Source organism: Notolepis coatsorum (assembly GCF_963971535.1).
Source record: "Notolepis coatsorum genome assembly, chromosome: 11".
Taxonomy (NCBI): domain Eukaryota; kingdom Metazoa; phylum Chordata; class Actinopteri; order Aulopiformes; family Paralepididae; genus Notolepis; species Notolepis coatsorum.
In genome coordinates, this window is record NC_140175.1 from 52099013 (window position 1) to 52118159 (window position 19147).

The 19147-nt window shown below is 43.3% G+C and overlaps 1 protein-coding gene across 1 annotated transcript in view; it reads left to right on the top strand.

The window, feature by feature from the left end:
• Positions 1 to 18766, top strand: part of npffr1l1 (neuropeptide FF receptor 1 like 1) — a gene marked incomplete at both ends in the record, with an annotated part of 35166 nt that extends 16400 nt beyond the window's left edge. The window contains 2 exons of the mRNA XM_084324928.1: positions 7805 to 8092; positions 18602 to 18766. Of these exons, the coding sequence (XP_084181054.1) occupies positions 7805 to 8092; positions 18602 to 18766 (453 nt within the window). The remainder of the gene's footprint in view (positions 1 to 7804; positions 8093 to 18601) is intronic.
• Positions 18767 to 19147: the final 381 nt, after the last annotated feature.

The following is a 19147-nucleotide window of genomic DNA, read 5'->3' on the forward strand; positions in this document are numbered from 1 at the left end:
TGTCCAGCTCATCTGGAGACCATGAAGGAGAGGTTAGAAGACCAGTGCCTCCACCACGTCTGGAGGGTTGTGGTGTGTGAGTGAAAGTGTATGCTGTAGATAAAGCTGCAGGCGTCAGAGTTATCTGGTGTTATCCAGGTCTCTGTAAGAGCCAGAATTTGGAGGTCTTTGCTATGGGCATAGGCAGTTATGAAGTTTGCCTTCCTGATGGCCGATTGGCAGTTCTATAAGCCTCCACGTGGGAGGCTATTTGTCAGGTAGTGGAGGACAGGTAGTGGAGGTTGGCAGGGTTGCTTCCAAAGTGGTGTGTCACGTCCTGAAGTTGGTCTGAATGAGGAAATTGAAGTAGGGATAGATAGGTAGAAAGCACATGGTGAGGGGGATAGGGGTAGGTGTAAGTAACAGGAGGAAAGGTGAGGTTCCCAGGTAAAGAGGGGAGGAAGAAAGGCAGAATAATAAAAAGAAGAAAAGGGAACAATAGGCCAGCTATTTAACAGTGTGTGGCTCTTTCAGGAGCCAGTCGAATGTTTCACTCTAGCTGCTTGTTACAGAATGAGGATGTGTTGTGTTAACAGAGATAAACAGATACCAACAGTTTTCACCTAAATAATAAATAATTTAGGACCTGCTCAGAGGTCATTAATCGGCATGCATGCGATGCATGTATGCGATTCGTCTCTGCGATTAACCCATCCCGTCGTCCTTCCCCCCCAAGGGCAGCCGGGAGCAGACAGGCGCAACGTGAGCCGCGCCAGGGGACCAATCCAAGTGCTCCTGTCCGTCTTCGTCAAGGACGCCACAGCGTTAGCGATCTTGTTATTGTGCATGTTTTTCCATTGGGTTTATCTTATCGGGGGGGAAACCCTTGCGAGCACGGGGAGAACATGGGAGATACCCCACCTGGGTAACTGGCATCATGGAAACCTGGGCCCTCATTCATCAACCTGACTTACGCACAGATTTGTGCTTACCCTGTGCGTACGATCATTTCTAAGCAAAGAGTGGGATTCATCAATTTCAACTTGAACTTGACTTAGTGCTTATGTGTACGCACAGCTCGGACCACACTTAGCTGACGCCCAGTGGTAGAATATATTATTACAACAAGGAAATGAGCTTCTGTGCATAATAACACTGGCATGTTCTGTATGAACCGTAATTCATTATAGTGCATTGTAAAATAGCAACAGTAGTGTAATTATGGTCAAAACCCTATAAATAGCATTTGGAATAATAGATCTTTCTCTCAGAATGAATGCAGCATGGTTTATATAGCGCTATCGGAATATACGGGGTGTAGGCTACTGACTGACTGCGCTCCGCGTAGCTTGATTGATTGATTGATTGAAAAGTTTATTAACAGATTGCAGAATGGGTACAGTACAGTACAGCTCAGTACATACAATTGTTAAGGGGATGCAGACCAGAGAAAGACTTTCGTCTTGTTTACATCAGGGTCCCCCATTTTCAATTCATCATAAATCATAAAGCTCAACTCGTTATTATTTTGCGCACAGACCGCAGAAACACAGGAACGTTTTGATTATATTTAAAAGGCTTTACGTTAAACGAAACAAGTGGAATTTCGAAGCTGTACGCAGAATACAAGTCATATGAACACCCACGATATAGTGTTTTTCCCCCTTTTTACTGTATAAGAAAGAATAGAAAACGCATTGCAATGACACCAGATAGTGGACAGACTATGTATATGATGGGATTCAAGTTCGCGTTTATGTTGATCATAGGCATGCTGTCAGAGTATGATATCTTAATCAAACATTTTAGAACATTTGTCGTCACAGATCATGTCCTAATAGAACATAGGCTATGGCATGGTCCATCGTGATATTGTGTGGACTGTTATTACTGTACCGGTACCACCCATTGTGACAACAGCCTTGTGAGTCCCGCACACAAACATGATGGAATTCAAGTTCATGTATTGAAAGGCAGGCTACATCATACATGCAGTGAGATTCATTGTTCTTGTATATGCTCTCGTATTATTGTTTATATAGGCTACCCAATACTGACATCAAAATAGATTGTAGTATGCCTCTAGAAATCATATGCAGCAGGTAGAAAATTGACGGGAGATCCATCACGATTTGGAATAAAATTGAGGAGAACTTTAATCCCTGGGTATTAATCAAACAACACGGGAAAAGGCAGTCATATTCCAGCGCGGTCTTTATTAGTTTTTGCGCTGCCCAGGCAGCAATGGTTAATAGATATCATATCCGACATCACCGTTCTCATAACACGCTTCCCTCGGCTTAGTCCATTTTTCCACATTTCATGGGGGTATCCCATTACCGTATATGGTTAATCGGGGGCGGTTCTGGTATGCAAATACTTAAAACAGTGCACGAGCTCAAACGTAGGATCAAAGTCATATTCATCATGACAGGTGTGCGTAGAACCTGCGTACGCACGTGTGGTGAATCCCGATTTTCCTGTGCGTACACTGATTCTACATTCTGTGCTTACGTGTGGAAATAGAACATATTCTACGCACACGTTGATGAATGAGGGCCCTGGTCCCCAAGCACGAATCGAACCCTGGACCTTCTTGCTGTGAGGCGACAGTGTTAACCACTACACCACCGTGCCGCTATGAGATAAGACTGTGAGGTATTCCAATGATAAGATTCAAACAAGTCAGAAATCAAATCAAAGCGGCTTATATTATGTGCTGTTTTTCTCACACATAAATTATTCGATTTATCTAATGGCTGAAAATGGATTATTATATCAGTCGTATTTGGCCAATGCAACTAAATCAATACTCGGTATCAGAAATTAGACCATTTTAAAATACTGAACTCTCAGGCTGTTCCAGATATCTTAGAGTCTGAATATTGGTTGAGAAAGACTGATGAGTGACTCATCCATAGCTTTGGACCAATACAATGTATTTAGATGAATAACATTCATCGGTTCTCCATCCTTAATCAGTGATGTCATCAGATAACACTGAATCCTTGTGTTAATTACAGCACAATGAAATTATGTAGATGAAAGAATAGACATAAGGATTGCAATAGGTATTGCTATTTTTTCATCTACATCATGTCACTGAGCTGTAATTAACACAACACAAGGATGCAGTGTCATTATGTTCACATCAGTGGTGGCCATATTCAAACTCAGTGTCAAACTAAATTAATGTGTGCAAAACAGTTTAGAGAGAGTGTGATATGTCTGAGATTATGTCCAAATGAAATCAGCATTGTTTTTCCGCGAACTGCCCCTTTAAAGGCGTCAGATTGCTTGGGTGGAAATTATATCATGGTAGTTTGATAGGGAGAAAAACCATGTTAGAGAGTAGTCACCATAGGTATTGCAGTCCTGTGGCACAGATTCACTTGCTTTGTGGCTTCTGTCATAGTTAATGACAGCATTGTTTCCTTGTTCCCTGGTCTGTTTTTTGTCTTTGTACCTCTTGTAACTTCTGTTTCACACTTCCAGTGTGGTTGCATTTTCAGTTTATTGTTCAGAAACTCTCTGACCTTCTGTAAAATTTCTGACCAGACAAGTAAATAATTACAGTGTTCATTGAGAGGACATAGACTGCTGTTGTGATTCAAATGAGTAAACTTTCTTCTCCATCTCTCTCAAGTCATCAATTTCGGCTTGAGAAATTTGAAGGCTGGACTTGACCTCCTGTACCTCTTTCCTATTTCATCAATTCTAGTTGTTGCAGATTCCATAATCATCTTGGTGAAGGACATGAAGTTCACCTATAGTCTGCTAAGCATTTCCACATAGAATAACTTCTGCTGTTCCATTATATCTCTCATGCTCTTCAAATCATGACAGTCCTCATCATTAGTGATATTTATTTTACTACTGTTTACCTGCTGTTGAAGTTGCAATGGATGGATTTTCAACACTGATGAAATAACCTGGGGCCTTGTTGATCCAAAGCAGTAGCGGCCGGTATGAATTACATTTGGGTGGTCGCGGTGGGGGGGGGGGGTGAAGGGGGGCAAGCGGACAGCTCACAGCTGACCAAGTGGACAGCTGACGACATAACGTTACCAACGTTAAGTCGAATTACTACACTAGTACACGCAGGGCGGCCTGGGAGAAATGCGAGGCCCTGTGCGAGATTTAACGCGAGCCCCCCCCCCCCCCCCCCCCCCCCCCAAAGGTAAAAAAAAAAAATAAAAAAATTATATATATATATATTTTTTTTTCTTTTTTTTTTTTTATACAGTCAACATATTCTTAAATAATAGCGCTGCCCGAGGCGGGGCATGATACAGTCAACATATAGCAAAAGAGAGAGCGAGAGAGAGCTCCCGTTCTACAGTCAATATACAGTGTACAGAGAGAGAGAGAGAGAGAGAGACACATTGGAAAGAAATTGAAATGCTATTTGGCCCTAAACAGAGAGTACACAGTGGCAGAATACCTGAGCACTGTGACTGAAGATCCTTGAGCACAGCCTAGCCATCGAGAAAGGCCGCCATAGGCAGACTGTGTGTGTTAGAAAGAGAGAGAGAGAGAGAGAGAACATGTGTGTTTGTCATGTGTGTGTGTGTGTTAGAGAGAGACTAGAGCATGTATGACAGATTCAAAAGGACAAAGATCAACACTTAAATCCAAGAGAGAGAGAGAGAGAGAGAGAGAGAGAGAGAGAGAGAGAGACACATTGGAAAGAAATTGAAATGCTATTTGGCCCTAAACAGAGAGTACACAGTGGCAGAATACCTGAGCACTGTGACTGAAGATCCTTGAGCACAGCCTAGCCATCGAGAAAGGCCGCCATAGGCAGACTGTGTGTGTTAGAAAGAGAGAGAGAGAGAGAGAGAGAGAGAGAGAGAGAACATGTGTGTTTGTCATGTGTGTGTGTGTTAGAGAGAGACTAGAGCATGTATGACAGATTCAAAAGGACAAAGATCAACACTTAAATCCAACAAGAAGAGGGTATACCAGAGAAACCAAAGCAGCAAGGAGCCAATGGCCGACATCAGCTAAATAGGCTAGCCAGGTACTGTGACACCAGGCCACACACAGCTTTGGCCAATGGCCCAACGCTACCCAAGCTACACAAACGACCATTCACACACAGCACATGTCGTATCTCCAAATGTTGTGAAGTAGCATATGTTTTGCCTGGAAAAAAACATCGTTATTAACAAAACATTCGGGAGGGGAAGGAAGGAAGAGTGGGGTAATGTCATGACATTTTCATTAATCCAAGTTACCTGCACGAGGAACGCAGGGCGAAAGGCCGCAACACAGGTCTCCACGTTGACGAAAGGCCTCTCGCTGGCGGGACAAAAAGAAGCTATGGCCAGAGCCTTGTCATGGTGCAGGCCCGACTACATCTTCTGTCAAAGGGCCTGCTATTCTCAAGGCTAACTGATAGCATCAAACGAACGTTCCCAGCTGACGCTAAACAGCTAACTGGCTAACAGTTAGCTCACACAGTTAGCTACTAGTAGTATTAGCTAGTCGACCAGTTTGGCTCCAGAGAGAGAGAAAGAGAGATAGGGTCAGGTGACTCAGGTCCACGGCGGGTATATAATCATAGGTTGACTCACCATAACGCAGTATCAACGTGGAAGGAGACTTTCTTGGCCCCACGGTGTAATTTCTTCTTCTTCGAGTACTTTCCGGCAGACTGGACACCTTTCGGCGTATTGCTGCCTAACAGATTTATCTGCTCACAAGTTCTCTTCTCCTTCTTTTGAAAAGACATCCACTCGCCTCGCCTCGCTCCTCTGAATAGGTTAGCTAGCGCTAGTTAGCATTTAGCTAAGCTAGCTACTAGCCGACATCATGGCTATACCATGAAAGGCTCCGGCCATTTGTCCCGCTAGCGAGAGGCCTTTCGTCAACGTTCCTTGGTGACCGACCGACTGATAATGACCGACCTCTTTCTTCGTCTTGGCTGGTATAACTAAGCATAGTCAAAAGCTGCACGCGCGAAAATGTCAAACGCAGCCGACTCACGCTGCCACGCCGGCGTACTTCTACACATGATGTAAGTAAAACCACTCCCTTCGTTGAAACCAATGCTGCTGCAGAACCCCAGAGGCTGAGCTCCAATAGTGAGTATGTCTGCAGCTGCAGGACTGCAGACCCAGGAACAAGTCAGACACATTCTACAAACGTGTCTAATGTGAAATATATAAGCATATAAGCAAAACTAGATTTTAGGTCTGTGATGAAAAAGGGCCTCGCGGGAAGGGGGGCCTTGCAAAAAAATAAAAAAAAAATAAAAAAAAATAATAAAAAAAATTAATAAAAATATATATATTTTTTTTGCGAGGCCCCCCTTCCCGCGAGGCCCTGTGCGACCGCACTGCTCGCACACCCCCTGAGGCGGCCCTGAGTACACGTATGATCAATGCAATAATGAACACATATATATATATCTTGTCATTTTAAAACAGTTACCATTCATTCATTCATGCATCCATTATGCGTCAAATTAACAACAACAGAGAGAGAGCGAGAGAGAGAGAGAGAGAGAGAGAGAGAGAGAGAGAGAGACCGAATTAACTCACTGTTTACGTGGTCGAGGAGGGCTTGATAAAGTGTATAATTATGTCCACTGTTGTCCCACAGTCCCAGACAGTTGATGTATATCCACTCTGTCCAGCCATAGCTGCATTAGCCAAATAGCTTGTTGTTGTTGTTGAATGAGTCTGTCTTTGCCCATTTCCGCGTCGAACAGCCTGCAAACTACCTGGCGTTCTATCGCCTTGCTCTAAGACAAACTCTAACCTTAACCAACTTTGAAAGAGTGCCTAAGCTTAACCGTCGAAAGAACTTGCCGTCACTCTCTAAGACAAACTCTAACGTTACCAACCGACTTCGAACGAAGAGTGGCTAGGCTTTCTCAGTGTAGAAACTGACGTCGGCCAATCAGAGAGCGTCTCCGAGAAATGCGGCTACGGAAATTATTGACGCTGCTTGCTTAGAATGATATAGACCGCTTCAAAACGCGCCCGGTTTCCATCATAATGCATCATATTTCAACGCACAGCGAATTACGCACTGATTGGCTGCGACAGTACAGCGATGAAACCAGTGCACGCCCACTGTGAGCGCTATGCGTCTAGCCCAGGAGAAATGCGGCTATGGAAAGTATAGAGGCGGTATTATTCTCTAGCAGACATTCACTTCCTGTTCATGAAAGAAATTATTTATATTTGATATATTAACGTTATATTGTGCATTGGAAACACAAACATACTTAAAATGAGTAAATATTATTCATTTTAAACATGTTTATATTATTTATAGGGCTATAAAAAATATAAATAAAAAAAAATATTTCTTCTTCTTCTCTCTTTTAACCAGGGTTAACCAGCGCCCCTAGTGGCGAGCCGCCACTGATCCAAAGTATCCTTGTCAGTTGCTTAGGCTGAGAGTACAGCAGAGGGAGTAGGCTGAGGTAGAGTGGATCCTCCAAATCTAACTATAAAGGAAGGAATCTATCTGTGTGTGTGTGTGTGTGTGTGTGTGTGTGTGTGTGTGTGTGTGTGTGTGTGTGTTGTGTGTTGTGTGTGTGCGTGCACACGTGTGCGGCATGTCTGTCCTTCACATATCTCAAGAACTGTTAATCCCATTGACCTCACGCTCAGCGGGAGCAAAATAGACGCACAAAAAAAAAACAATACTTGCAACAATAAAGCTATAAAGTGTTTCGGCAACATTGTTACTGTAGCCTACTAATAAAATAGTTCCAATACATTCATCGGCCTCCAAGCATAGCTGAATATTTCTCCCTTACTTAAAAACCAATGTAATCATCACTACTTCCTCCCTGTGTCTGCAGGTGGGTGAGGCAAAGGTCCGCAGAGCACACTCCCAGCGCTGGACCAAGGTCCTGAAGATGCTGATCATGGTTGCAGCCCTCTTCATGGTGTCCTGGTTGCCGCTATGGACTCTGATGCTGCTGACAGACTACAGCGAACTGGACAACCAACAGATCGACTTCCTTAGCAGTTACCTGTTCCCTGTGGCCCACTGGCTGGCCTTCTTAAACAGCGGCATCAACCCCATCATCTATGGCCTGTTCAACGAGAATTTCCGGAGGGGTTTCCAGGCTGCTATGGCTTGCAGGGCATACAAAAACAAAGCAAGGCTGTCTGTGCATAATAGGCGATCCATATTCCCACCGTGTAACCGGGTGTTTATTGAAAGCGAACAAGGCGGCTGTCCTGCTGCTCCAAAGATGAACCCTGGCAGGATGCAAGGGATCCTCTTGGAGGACATCAATACTGTGCCGGCCAGCAACAGGGTTAGCCAGGCATGGGTACCAGCCAACTAGCATATATATGTGCAGCGGTTGCCTATTAGAGAAGCTGACTTGTGACTAGAAGGTCTTTAGTTTGAATCCTTGGACTGGCTGAGATGTACTCTCACCGCACTCAATGTCTGCTGTCTGAGCAACTCCTAGTGGTCAACAGTGTCAGGCTGTCGTTATACTGGGCAGCTCCTAGTGGCCAACAGTGTCAGACTGTGGTTATACTGGGCAGCTCCTAGTGGTTAACAGTGTCAGACTGTGGTTATACTGGGCAGCTCCTAGTGGTTAACAGTGTCAGACTGTGGTTATACTGGGCAGCTCCTAGTGGCCAACAGTGTCAGACTGTGGTTATACTGGGCAGCTCCTAGTGGTTAACAGTGTCAGACTGTGGTTATACTGAGCAAGTGCTAGTGGTCAACAGTGTCAGACTGTGGTTGTACTGGGCAGCTCCTAGTGGTCAACAGTGTCAGACTGTGGTTGTACTGGGCAGCTCCCAGGTGTGAATGTGTGAAACTGTGTAAGAATCCTGAGTCCACATCCTGTAGGTAAATAAAGGTTTAAAAATATTTAAGTTAATGCCTATACTAGACAGGGATGGACTGGGGGGGAAATAAGTCCTAGAGTTTGTGTCAGACTAGCCCACATAAAAAAAGCTTAACATTACATTGGAAGCGAGGCGATCTGTCCTAAATTAAGGCAACTACACAGATTTGATTAGATTTTAGAAATTAGATTTTGGAGCTTCAGAGTGCATTTGGGCTGAGCTGCCAATAATCGAACTTGTTAGACTTGCTAGCGAACGCTAACAGCTTATTGGCATGGCCTGAGTGCACTCTCAGGCACCAACACGAGGCTACACTTATTTAGGAAACATTGCAGCAGTAATGTTTTTTTTTACCATAAGCTTTTTTCAAGGTAGCAGGGTTATGGTTCCACTTATTCAGATTATGGTTCCACTTGTTATGAGCATAGATGAATGAGATCATACCTAATGCAAAAAGACATCTTTCCAGGAAAAGATTAATTGCATTTGATGACCATTCTGGAGAGAATGCTGCTGCGCTGAGAGGAAAATGTTTTTAAACACTGTAGTCTCCATGTTTTTTTTAGGTTTTATTGATGTCTAACTTAACTCATTCAGGGCTGAGGCCTTTCCCCGCATCCTGTTCTAGCCAGGCCAGGTTTCCATTACATATTTTCACTGTGCGTCACCTTGTTTGTAGAGCTATATCTATATTCTATATTATAGCTATGGATACAATACTATGGTCATTTGACAGTAACTATCTTCTGCCCAAGATGCAAAAAAGAATAAATTTTTTCATGAATACGTTCGCGCGTTCTGCCGTGGTGAATATAAGTATAATTTCGGAATGATCCGGGCTAATTCCTGGGAGGCTGGCTATAGACACGCTACTATTTCCAAATCAAATGTATATAATAGGTATTATGTTTCATCATGAATGCATGAAAGGGGGGGGGGGGGGGGGGGTCATTTCTGATGCTTTGATTGCCAGTAACGGCATTCGTTATTACCACAACACACGCCGATTAGCTGGATCGGTATGATAACATTGTTGGATCAAGCTGGGGTATTCCAAAAAGTATATTCCAATTGTTTGGTCACCATCTGGTCCATCTGATATCCATCTGGTCCATGACATAATCCAGCAGAACATATCCATCGATTGTCCCAAAAACGATTCAATGCGATCGAGTGAAGCCCTAGGCTTCCCTGTACTAGAAAACTGCTCCCGGAGCGGTTTAAACGTAACACCCGGTCTGGAACAGGGTTTACTGCACTCTCGATACTGCCTACTAGCAGGATATGGCCGGTACTGCACCCTCTGTGTGCCAGTAGCGTGTATCTTTTCCGCAACGGAATTCCGTTTCCGGGTTCCTCTGATTGGCCACTGACCCCACATGACCCTACCCTATTACACGCCCCCCTTATCGACGCGCGTTATGCGACGCTCTACAGCTCTTTCGCTGACTTCCTGACTTCCTCGCAGAACAGCTGTTTCCGTATTTATAATATTGGAAATGCTGCGCTGTGAGCGCTGTGAAGCACCTCTGTATTAAATGCCGACAGCACCTCTGTATCAAATGCCGCCAGCACCTCTGTATTAAATGCTGACTCATCAATCAATCAATAACAACATTAACAATAACGTTAACGTTAGCATTAGGCTAACGCCAAGCTGTAATGTTACCAGTCTCGCGTCTATCTGCTAACGTTAGCATTAGGTAATAACCGGTTTAAAATGGATGGTGATTACCTCACGTTGTGTCTATTCTGCTAGCATTAACGTTACTAGTACAAACAATCAAACCAAAACATTGACATCTAACTTATCTTTAGATATTTACTCAACCTCTAATGTCTAACTATGAATGAACACAACACTCTAACTTAACATCTTTAGCTAATAAAGTACTCAACCTCTACTGTCTTTAACTATGAACAAACACAACACTCTAACTTACCATCTTTAGATAATAAAGTACTCAACCTCTACTGTCTTTAACTATGAACAAACACAACACTCTAACTTACCATCTTTAGATAATAAAGTACTCAACCTCTACTGTCTTTAACTATGAACAAACACAACACTAACTTACCATCTTTTGATAATAAAGTACTCAACCTCTACTGTCTTTAACTATGAACAAACACAACACTCTAACTTACCATCTTTAGATAATAAAGTACTCAACCTCTACTGTCTTTAACTATGAACAAACACAACACTCTAACTTACCATCTTTAGATAATAAAGTACTCAACCGAGTAGAGTGTAGACAAGTACACTCAGTCCTACTGTAAGAGCATGGGTCACTCTGAGCCCCAAGTACACTCAGTCCTACTGTAAGAGCATGGGTCACTCTGAGCCCCAAGTACACTCAGTCCTACTGTAAGAGCATGGGTCTGAGCCCTAAGTACACTCAGTCCTACTGTAAGAGCATGGGTCTGAGCCCCAAGTACACTATGTCCTACTGTAAGAGCATGGGTCTGAGCCCTAAGTACACTCAGTCCTACTGTAAGAGCATGGGTCTGAGCCCCAAGTACACTATGTCCTACTGTAAGAGCATGGGTCTGAACCCCAAGTACACTCCGTCCTACTGTAAGAGCATGGATCACTCTGAGCCCCAAGTACACTCAGTCCTACTGTAAGAGCATGGGTCTGAGCCCCAAGTACACTCCGTCCTACTGTAAGAGCATGGGTCTGAGCCCCAAGTACGCTCAGTCCTACTGTAAGAGCATGGGTCTGAGCCCTAAGCACACTCAGTTCTATATCAGGATCTCCCTGTGAAAGCATACCATGAGAAGACTTTAACTTGAGACGATCTCAGATTGTCACGTCTCCCCCTCTTAAAGTGTGCTACGACCCTGCCATAGACCCGATACAAGCAGCCATAAGCTGCAGCAGAAGTTCAGTCCAGTGATTGCCTTGCTGGACAAACTATAAGCCCAGAACATATAGTGTTGTGTTTGTTCATAGTTAAAGACAGTAGAGGTTGAGTACTTTATTATCTAAAGATGGTAAGTTAGAGTGTTGCGTTTGTTCATAGTTAAAGACAGTAGAGGTTGAGTACTTTATTATCTAAAGATGGTAAGTTAGAGTGTTGTGTTTGTTCATAGTTAAAGACAGTAGAGGTTGAGTACTTTATTATCTAAAGATGGTAAGTTAGAGTGTTGTGTTTGTTCATAGTTAAAGACAGTAGAGGTTGAGTACTTTATTAGCTAAAGATGTTAAGTTAGAGTGTTGTGTTCATTCATAGTTAGACATTAGAGGTTGAGTAAATATCTAAAGATAAGTTAGATGTCAATGTTTTGGTTTGATTGTTTGTACTAGTAACGTTAATGCTAGCAGAATAGACACAACGTGAGGTAATCACCATCCATTTTAAACCGGTTATTACCTAATGCTAACGTTAGCAGATAGACGCGAGACTGGTAACATTACAGCTTGGCGTTAGCCTAATGTTAACGTTAACGTTATCGTTAATGTTGTTATTGATTGATTGATGAGTCGGCATTTAATACAGAGGTGCTGTCGGCATTTAATACAGAGGTGCTGTCGGTATTTAATACAGAGGTGCTTCACAGCGCTCACAGCGCGGCGTTTCCAATATTATAAATACGGAAACAGCTGTTCTGCGAGGAAGTCAGGAAGTCAGCGAAAGAGCTGTAGAGCGTCGCATAACGCGCGTCGATAAGGGGGCGTGTAATAGGGTAGGGTCACGTGGGGTCAGTGGCCAATCAGAGGAACCCGGAAACCGAATTCCGTTGCGGAAAAGATACACGCGTCCCAGTATGCCTTTTAACGGCAACATACGGGTCCGTGACATTACAAAAAGCAAAAACGATAAAAAAATGTATATATACATCAATGGCCCCCTTTTTAGGACGAGGTACGATTTGGCGACCACTAGTGGCTTGGGTGTGCATATTTTGTAATACAATATATATATCGAATTGAAGGCTTATTTGTTGCCTGTCGATCCGACAAAATCCGTTCAGCAGTTCTTGAGTTACATGCCGGTATTTGAGGCTTGTGCAAAGTACACGGTATTGCGCAAAATACCACTCCCGACTCTTCAAGCTCTAGTTGCGTCAATCATTTGGCGATCTCAAAAATTATTGTGGAGGGTTGTAGCCAATGAGTGTGGTTTTCTAATGATACCCAATCTGGGGATGTATGAATCAGGGATCTAGGTGAAAAACGTTTTTTTGTACACAGTTTACCAAAATCACTCATAATCACTCATTTCTGAATGGATCTTTATGAAATTTGGACATGTACTACATAAGGCTTCAGGCTATGGCTTTTTAAGCCATACCCCCTTCTGGGGAAATACTACCTCTGGACTACTAACAAAGGTTATCCTATAACCCTAGTTATATGAATATGGCGAGCGCTATGCTCTATTGGAACTCTCCCTTTAATCATATGCTATCATGAAAACTTTCAACCACATGCACGCACCCCCACACCTGCCTGCCGCTCACACATAAGCGGGGCCATGGCCATGGCCATACTACCAGCTCCTTCCCCAGTCTTTCACTGCCGAAATTCATATAACTAGGGTTATAGGATAACCTTTGTTATATTTCATATGGCTTTGCGCTCTGCTCTATTGGAACACAAGAGCGGAGCAGAGCGGAGAGCCCAACAGATGTACCCGCTGAGGTCCCCTACAACTATCAGAATACCGGGGCGGATCCGGGCCCCCTCGCCCCCCCTAGTGAGGGACGAGAGGGAGACCGGATCCACTGGCGCTCGGTAGAGATAAAAAAAAACGTCCCAGCCGACCGCATAAAAAAACGCTGTTTTTATGATGTTTGGCAACCAAGGCACGCCGGCAGGGTTCGAGTTATCACCTGAGAGCTTGCTGAATTAGTTTTTTTACTCTATCTTTCCTGAAATTGTGGCCGTTTTCGAAGTCATATTTAGAGGAATATCTCATTAGGATTAGAGTCTAATACTAATGAAAACGAATGAAACTGGCCCCGTAAATGTCCAAACCCCCCTCCCACCCCCTCCTAATGTACAGTTTCCCCCTCGTATGTATATATTTTCTGTTAGGATCTCTGTTTAACAGTACTATATATTTGTATATATTGTAGGTCACAAATGTAACAGTACTGTATATATGTATGTCATCATGTATGTCATTAATGTCATGATATATATCTGTATGTTGAGTATGTCATAAATGTCATTATGAATTGCAAATGGGGGACCCTGATATAAACAAGACGAAAGTCTTTCTCTGGTCTGCATCCCCTTAACAATTGTGTATTGAGCCGTACTGTATTGTACCCATTCTGCAATCTGTTACAGTTTTCAATCAATCAATCACATCACACAACAGTCTAATCATTAGACTATTGTGTGATGTCATTATTCAGTCTCATTATTAACCATCAATATGTGTTCATTTTCTTACTCACCTCTGATATATAATGCCATATTTACTTATTTGCATTTTGCATCCGATCAAATAATACAACAATTTAATTTGAAAAATTAGACCAAATTTATGAACTTGAATGAACATGTATTTGTCTCTGCACTTATAAATAAAAAAACTAACAAAAAAATCGAATGGAAAATAAATAGTAGTATGGCACATAACGGCAGCATTTACCTCCATTTACCTCCTTGGCAAATAACCAGGTGTATTTCGTTTTCCAAAAGGTCCACTGACACGGTCCCCAGCATTGTGGTGGTTGAGCAGCAGCGCAGTCTAGGTAGAGACTCTGGTCTGGCAGTGTCAACCAGTAGCACTGCTAGCTGCTGTGCTAACAGCATTAGTTAAAGTCTTTGACCTTTTTATAAAGACGAAGCTGTCCAGCCTTGTACAGCCTTGTGGCAGGTTATACAACGGCATGCAAATTTCTCGATTCTGATTGGCAACAGTCAATTTACACGTATGTATTCTTCACAATTCCACGCTCCTGGTCCCAGGACCCGCCCACAACCGAATTACAATCACTTTTTAGGAAAAAACAAGATGGCGGACAATAATCTTTAACAAATGGATATGTTGATAGCGTCATAACGACTAAATATAAACCGAGTCTGTCACGGCGAATGTCTTAGTTCTTTAAACAATGTTGGATGATGTAATTGATGGGTCATGAGTCATTGTGGAACAAAATAAAAATCGCGCGGATTGATTGATTGATTATTCTTTTTTTTACCTACTTTCAAGCAGATGGGAGGTGCACTGTTTTAAGTGAACATGGCTTATTGAATTGATTGATTGATTGATTGATTGATTGATTGCTAATTTTATTACTGTCCGCTTGGTTTCCAACTGGTTAAGTTTAGGCCCTCTTTCGAAGTTGGTTAAGGTTAGAGTTTGTCTTTAGAGCAGGGCGAGACCACCAGCCCTGGTTCCAAACTCTAACCTTAACCAACTTCGAAAGAGGGCCTAAACTTAACCAGTTGGAAACAAGGCGGACAGTAATAAAATTAGCAATCAATCAATTCAATAACCCACGCTCACTTAAAACAGCGCACCTCCCAGCTGCTTCTATAGAAAGTAGGTTTAAAAAGAAAAAGATTTTTTTCCCCTATAGGGCAAAGAAAACTTTTTTTAATTTGTTTTACCTACTTTCTATAGAAGCATCTAAGAATGAAGTTCTATAGAAAGTAGGTTAAAAACTAAAGAAAAGTTGGATGTGTTAGTTGGTTGGATGTCTAGGTGAAAGACAGTTGGATGTGTTAGTTGGTTGGATGTCTTAGTTGAAAGACAGTTGGATGTGTTAGTTGGTTGGATGTCTTAGTTGAAAGACAGTTGGATGTGTTAGTTGGTTGGATGTCCTACTGAGAACAGTTGGATGCACTTCCGAGCTGCTTCCACATGGAGGCAACTTTTTCTGGCGGATGGTTTTTTCAATAAATCTTCGATTAATGTGTGTTTATTGTATAGCAATAAGGTTGGATGAATGTGCCAGTTGTATAAAAGCATTACACCACTTGTAGTCGTGGTTTGTGAAAAATAAACCATGCCTAGGGGGGTCTAACGACCACCCCTAGGCATGGTTTATTTTTCACAAACCACTCCTGCGCGTGATGTAATGCTTAATTAATTCATGTGGTGTACTGTTTACTTTTTACTTGAGTCGCAGACTCGCAGTTGCAGGCCATAACGTTAAGCTTGCTGCTTCTTCTTCACCAATGGGTTGGAGGAGTAGCGTTAAACACGCTCATGGGCGACGCATAGGGGCTTGGAGGTGAAACGCAGCCTATTCCACAACATTAATTACTCTATTATTATTATTTTAAAAACTGAAAAGACTAATATTATCTATTAACAATTTATTTGGGTACCATAAATAATACTAATTCGTACATTGAAAAAAATATATATAAAAAAAATGTAATATACATTTTTTGAGAGACCCCCACAGCTGTTGTTGACTATGGGGGCTCAGACTCTATCTATGGGGGCTGAGCCCCCATTTGCCCCCACATAATTCGAACACTGCGCGCCGGTCCCTAAAAGCAGATTCAATCATTGAAAAACACCCTGGGCCAGCACTGATCGGTCTCGTAAGACCAAACGCTGATTTATGAAACAGCGTGTAAGCTCGTAAAGAACCCGAGAACAGTGACGGCGAATTTCTAACAAGAAAGAGCCCCACAATGTTTCTCCTTGCTGTCTGGGACGAGCAGCAGGAAGCCTGTCTACTAGAGACACAGACACTGGCTCTTATACGACGAGCCTGTGAATAAAAACCGCATCAATTCTGCTCTTTATGTAAGAGGGGAAGACAGCGGTTTTCCCAGAGAGACCTCAACGTGAGAAAAACAATTGAAAAAGGTCCATGCAACAAATTGGACTAAGTAGACAAAAACGGCCCAATATACACTACTGTTAGAGAGCAGAGCAGAGGGGGTAATGTGTCCTACCTGTACCCCCGGCGTCTATATTTATCACAGCCGAAGAGTGCAAGATCGCTTCCGCATTCTTCGCCATACGCCAGTACGGTAATGCGCATTTCCTTTTCCTTCGCCCAGGTGCTCGCCGCGCATGCGCATGAGGTCGCCGCTTGGTTCACCGCGGTTCAGACCCCCATTATGGCCACAACGCGCCATATGCCATATTAAAGCCAAAGCCTTTGGTTCATATTAACGCTGGTCAATCACATATTAACACTTTAATCGCCGGAAACGCCGAAACTCGTCATTGCCCGCCATGCTCATTCTGCCGAAGACGCCGTAACACGTCTTTGATATCAATATTTCAAAAATCTGTGATCGAAATCATATTTCTCCTCCGGGGACCTGAGATATACTGCTGAGCTCCACTCAACTCTCTAACGGTTCAAGAGCGCCATCTGGTGGCCGATCGGCAGATCGCCCAACAGGAAGTCATGTGGATGAAGTGGTGCTCAACCATATTTCGTCCGGGCACTCGCTATCATTAGCAGGACTCCATCTTGACACAGTGAACACCGATCGGTGTATTATACAACCTGGAGATGTATCGGGTATTTCGACATCCCATAATAGGAATATCTCTGCTCCACGCTCATCGCCCAACGGCGCGAGGAAGATACGGTAAGATCCAGTGTTATTTTCCAACGTGTTCTTTACTAACTGCTCTGATGATCATATCACCCACACTAGATGAATGATATAACGTTGCCCACGGAATTATAAACGACCCCCCGCCCATCCGGTCAACATCAGATGATACGTAGTAACTTCTAGAACCACGTCCAGTTGACATTTTTTATCTCGCGCCGATTGCTATCAAACTGTATTCCATCATCAATATAATGCATTTGGAGCTATAAATCACGTTCTGGAGAAAGCTGCAGAAAACGATAAAAACATACTTATACTTTAGACCGTATTTTAGTATGAATATGTGAATGAAAAAGTATAACGTTGCTACACCCTGAACAATAGATATAGGACATTGAATGGGCCATAATAATGTCAATTTAGCAATACAATTAAAAAAGTTATAGCCCTGCAAAGAAGGGGAACTTCTCCATAGACAAATAGAGATGGCGAGGGATGGTAAATTATGAATTTAACCATGGCGATCAAAGTGTTAACACGCCATATTAGCACACATTAACACTGGTCAATCACATTAATTGCTATTGCTATTGCTATATATTGCTATATGCTATTAATACTAATACGGTATATATATATACACGCGATGGATGCAGCAGGCGATCACTGCTACTGTTATTATTATTATTATTGTTATCGCGTCGCGATAATATACATGTATTCCATAATATGTAAAGTACAGTTGACAGCTGCGTTGTGTTAACGTTACAATGTACAGGGAAATAACATTATGGCGTGTTATGGCGTTATGTGGTCCGTTATGGGGGACCCTGATGTAAACAAGACGAAAGTCTTTCTCTGGTCTGCATCCCCTTAACAATTGTATGTATTGAGCTGTACTGTACTGTACCCATTCTGCAATCTGTTAATAAACTTTTCAATCAATCAATCAAAAACTTGTTTGGATAATATGTAAAGTACAGTTGACAGCTGCGTTGTGTTAACGTTACAATGTACAGGGAAATAACATTATGGCGTGTTATGGCGTTATGTGGTCCTCGTTTGGATAATATGTAAAGTACAGTTGACAGCTGCGTTGTGTTAACGTTGCAATGTACAGGGAAATAACGTTATCGCGTTGCGATAATATACATGTATTCCATTTGGGCGTCTGAGCGGGGGAAAAGAAAATGGGCATTTGGAGGGCGTTACCGGGGCCAATCAGGGTAAAATGCGGAAGCGCTCTTGCACTCTTCGGCTGTGATAAATATAGACGCGTACCCCCGGGCGCAGGACGACTGGCCGCAACAATGGTGGTCCCCCCGTTGACGAGGCCTCTTGCTCAGTAATGGCGACGGCTGGAGTCCTTCTCTGGCGTTTCGCCCATATCCTGCGGCCGGCCCTGGTGCAGGCTGACGACATCTTCTGCCAGAGATGATGCCGAATCAGAGTGTCCAGGGCCCGCTATCTTCCCGCGGCTATCACTAACGGTTAGCAACAAGCTAACGGCTAGCTCTTACAAGCCAACCGTTAGCTACCGGCTAACGGCCAGCTACAGGCTAACGGCTAGCAACAAGCTAACGGCTAGCTACCGGCCAGTGGTTAGCTACAGGCTAACGGCCAGCTACAGGCTAACGGCTAGCTACTGAAGCTGCGTAAGGTGGAGAATAGCGATGCAGGCCTGGTCACTCCAGATAGCCAACTGCCTAGCCCAAAGAAAAGGCAGACAACGCTTGCCTCCCTCACAGGACGGCGTTGCCAAAGATACAGTGGGGTCGGCAGCGGAGCCCCTTTAATGCGGGCCGTTGGCGCCCTAAGC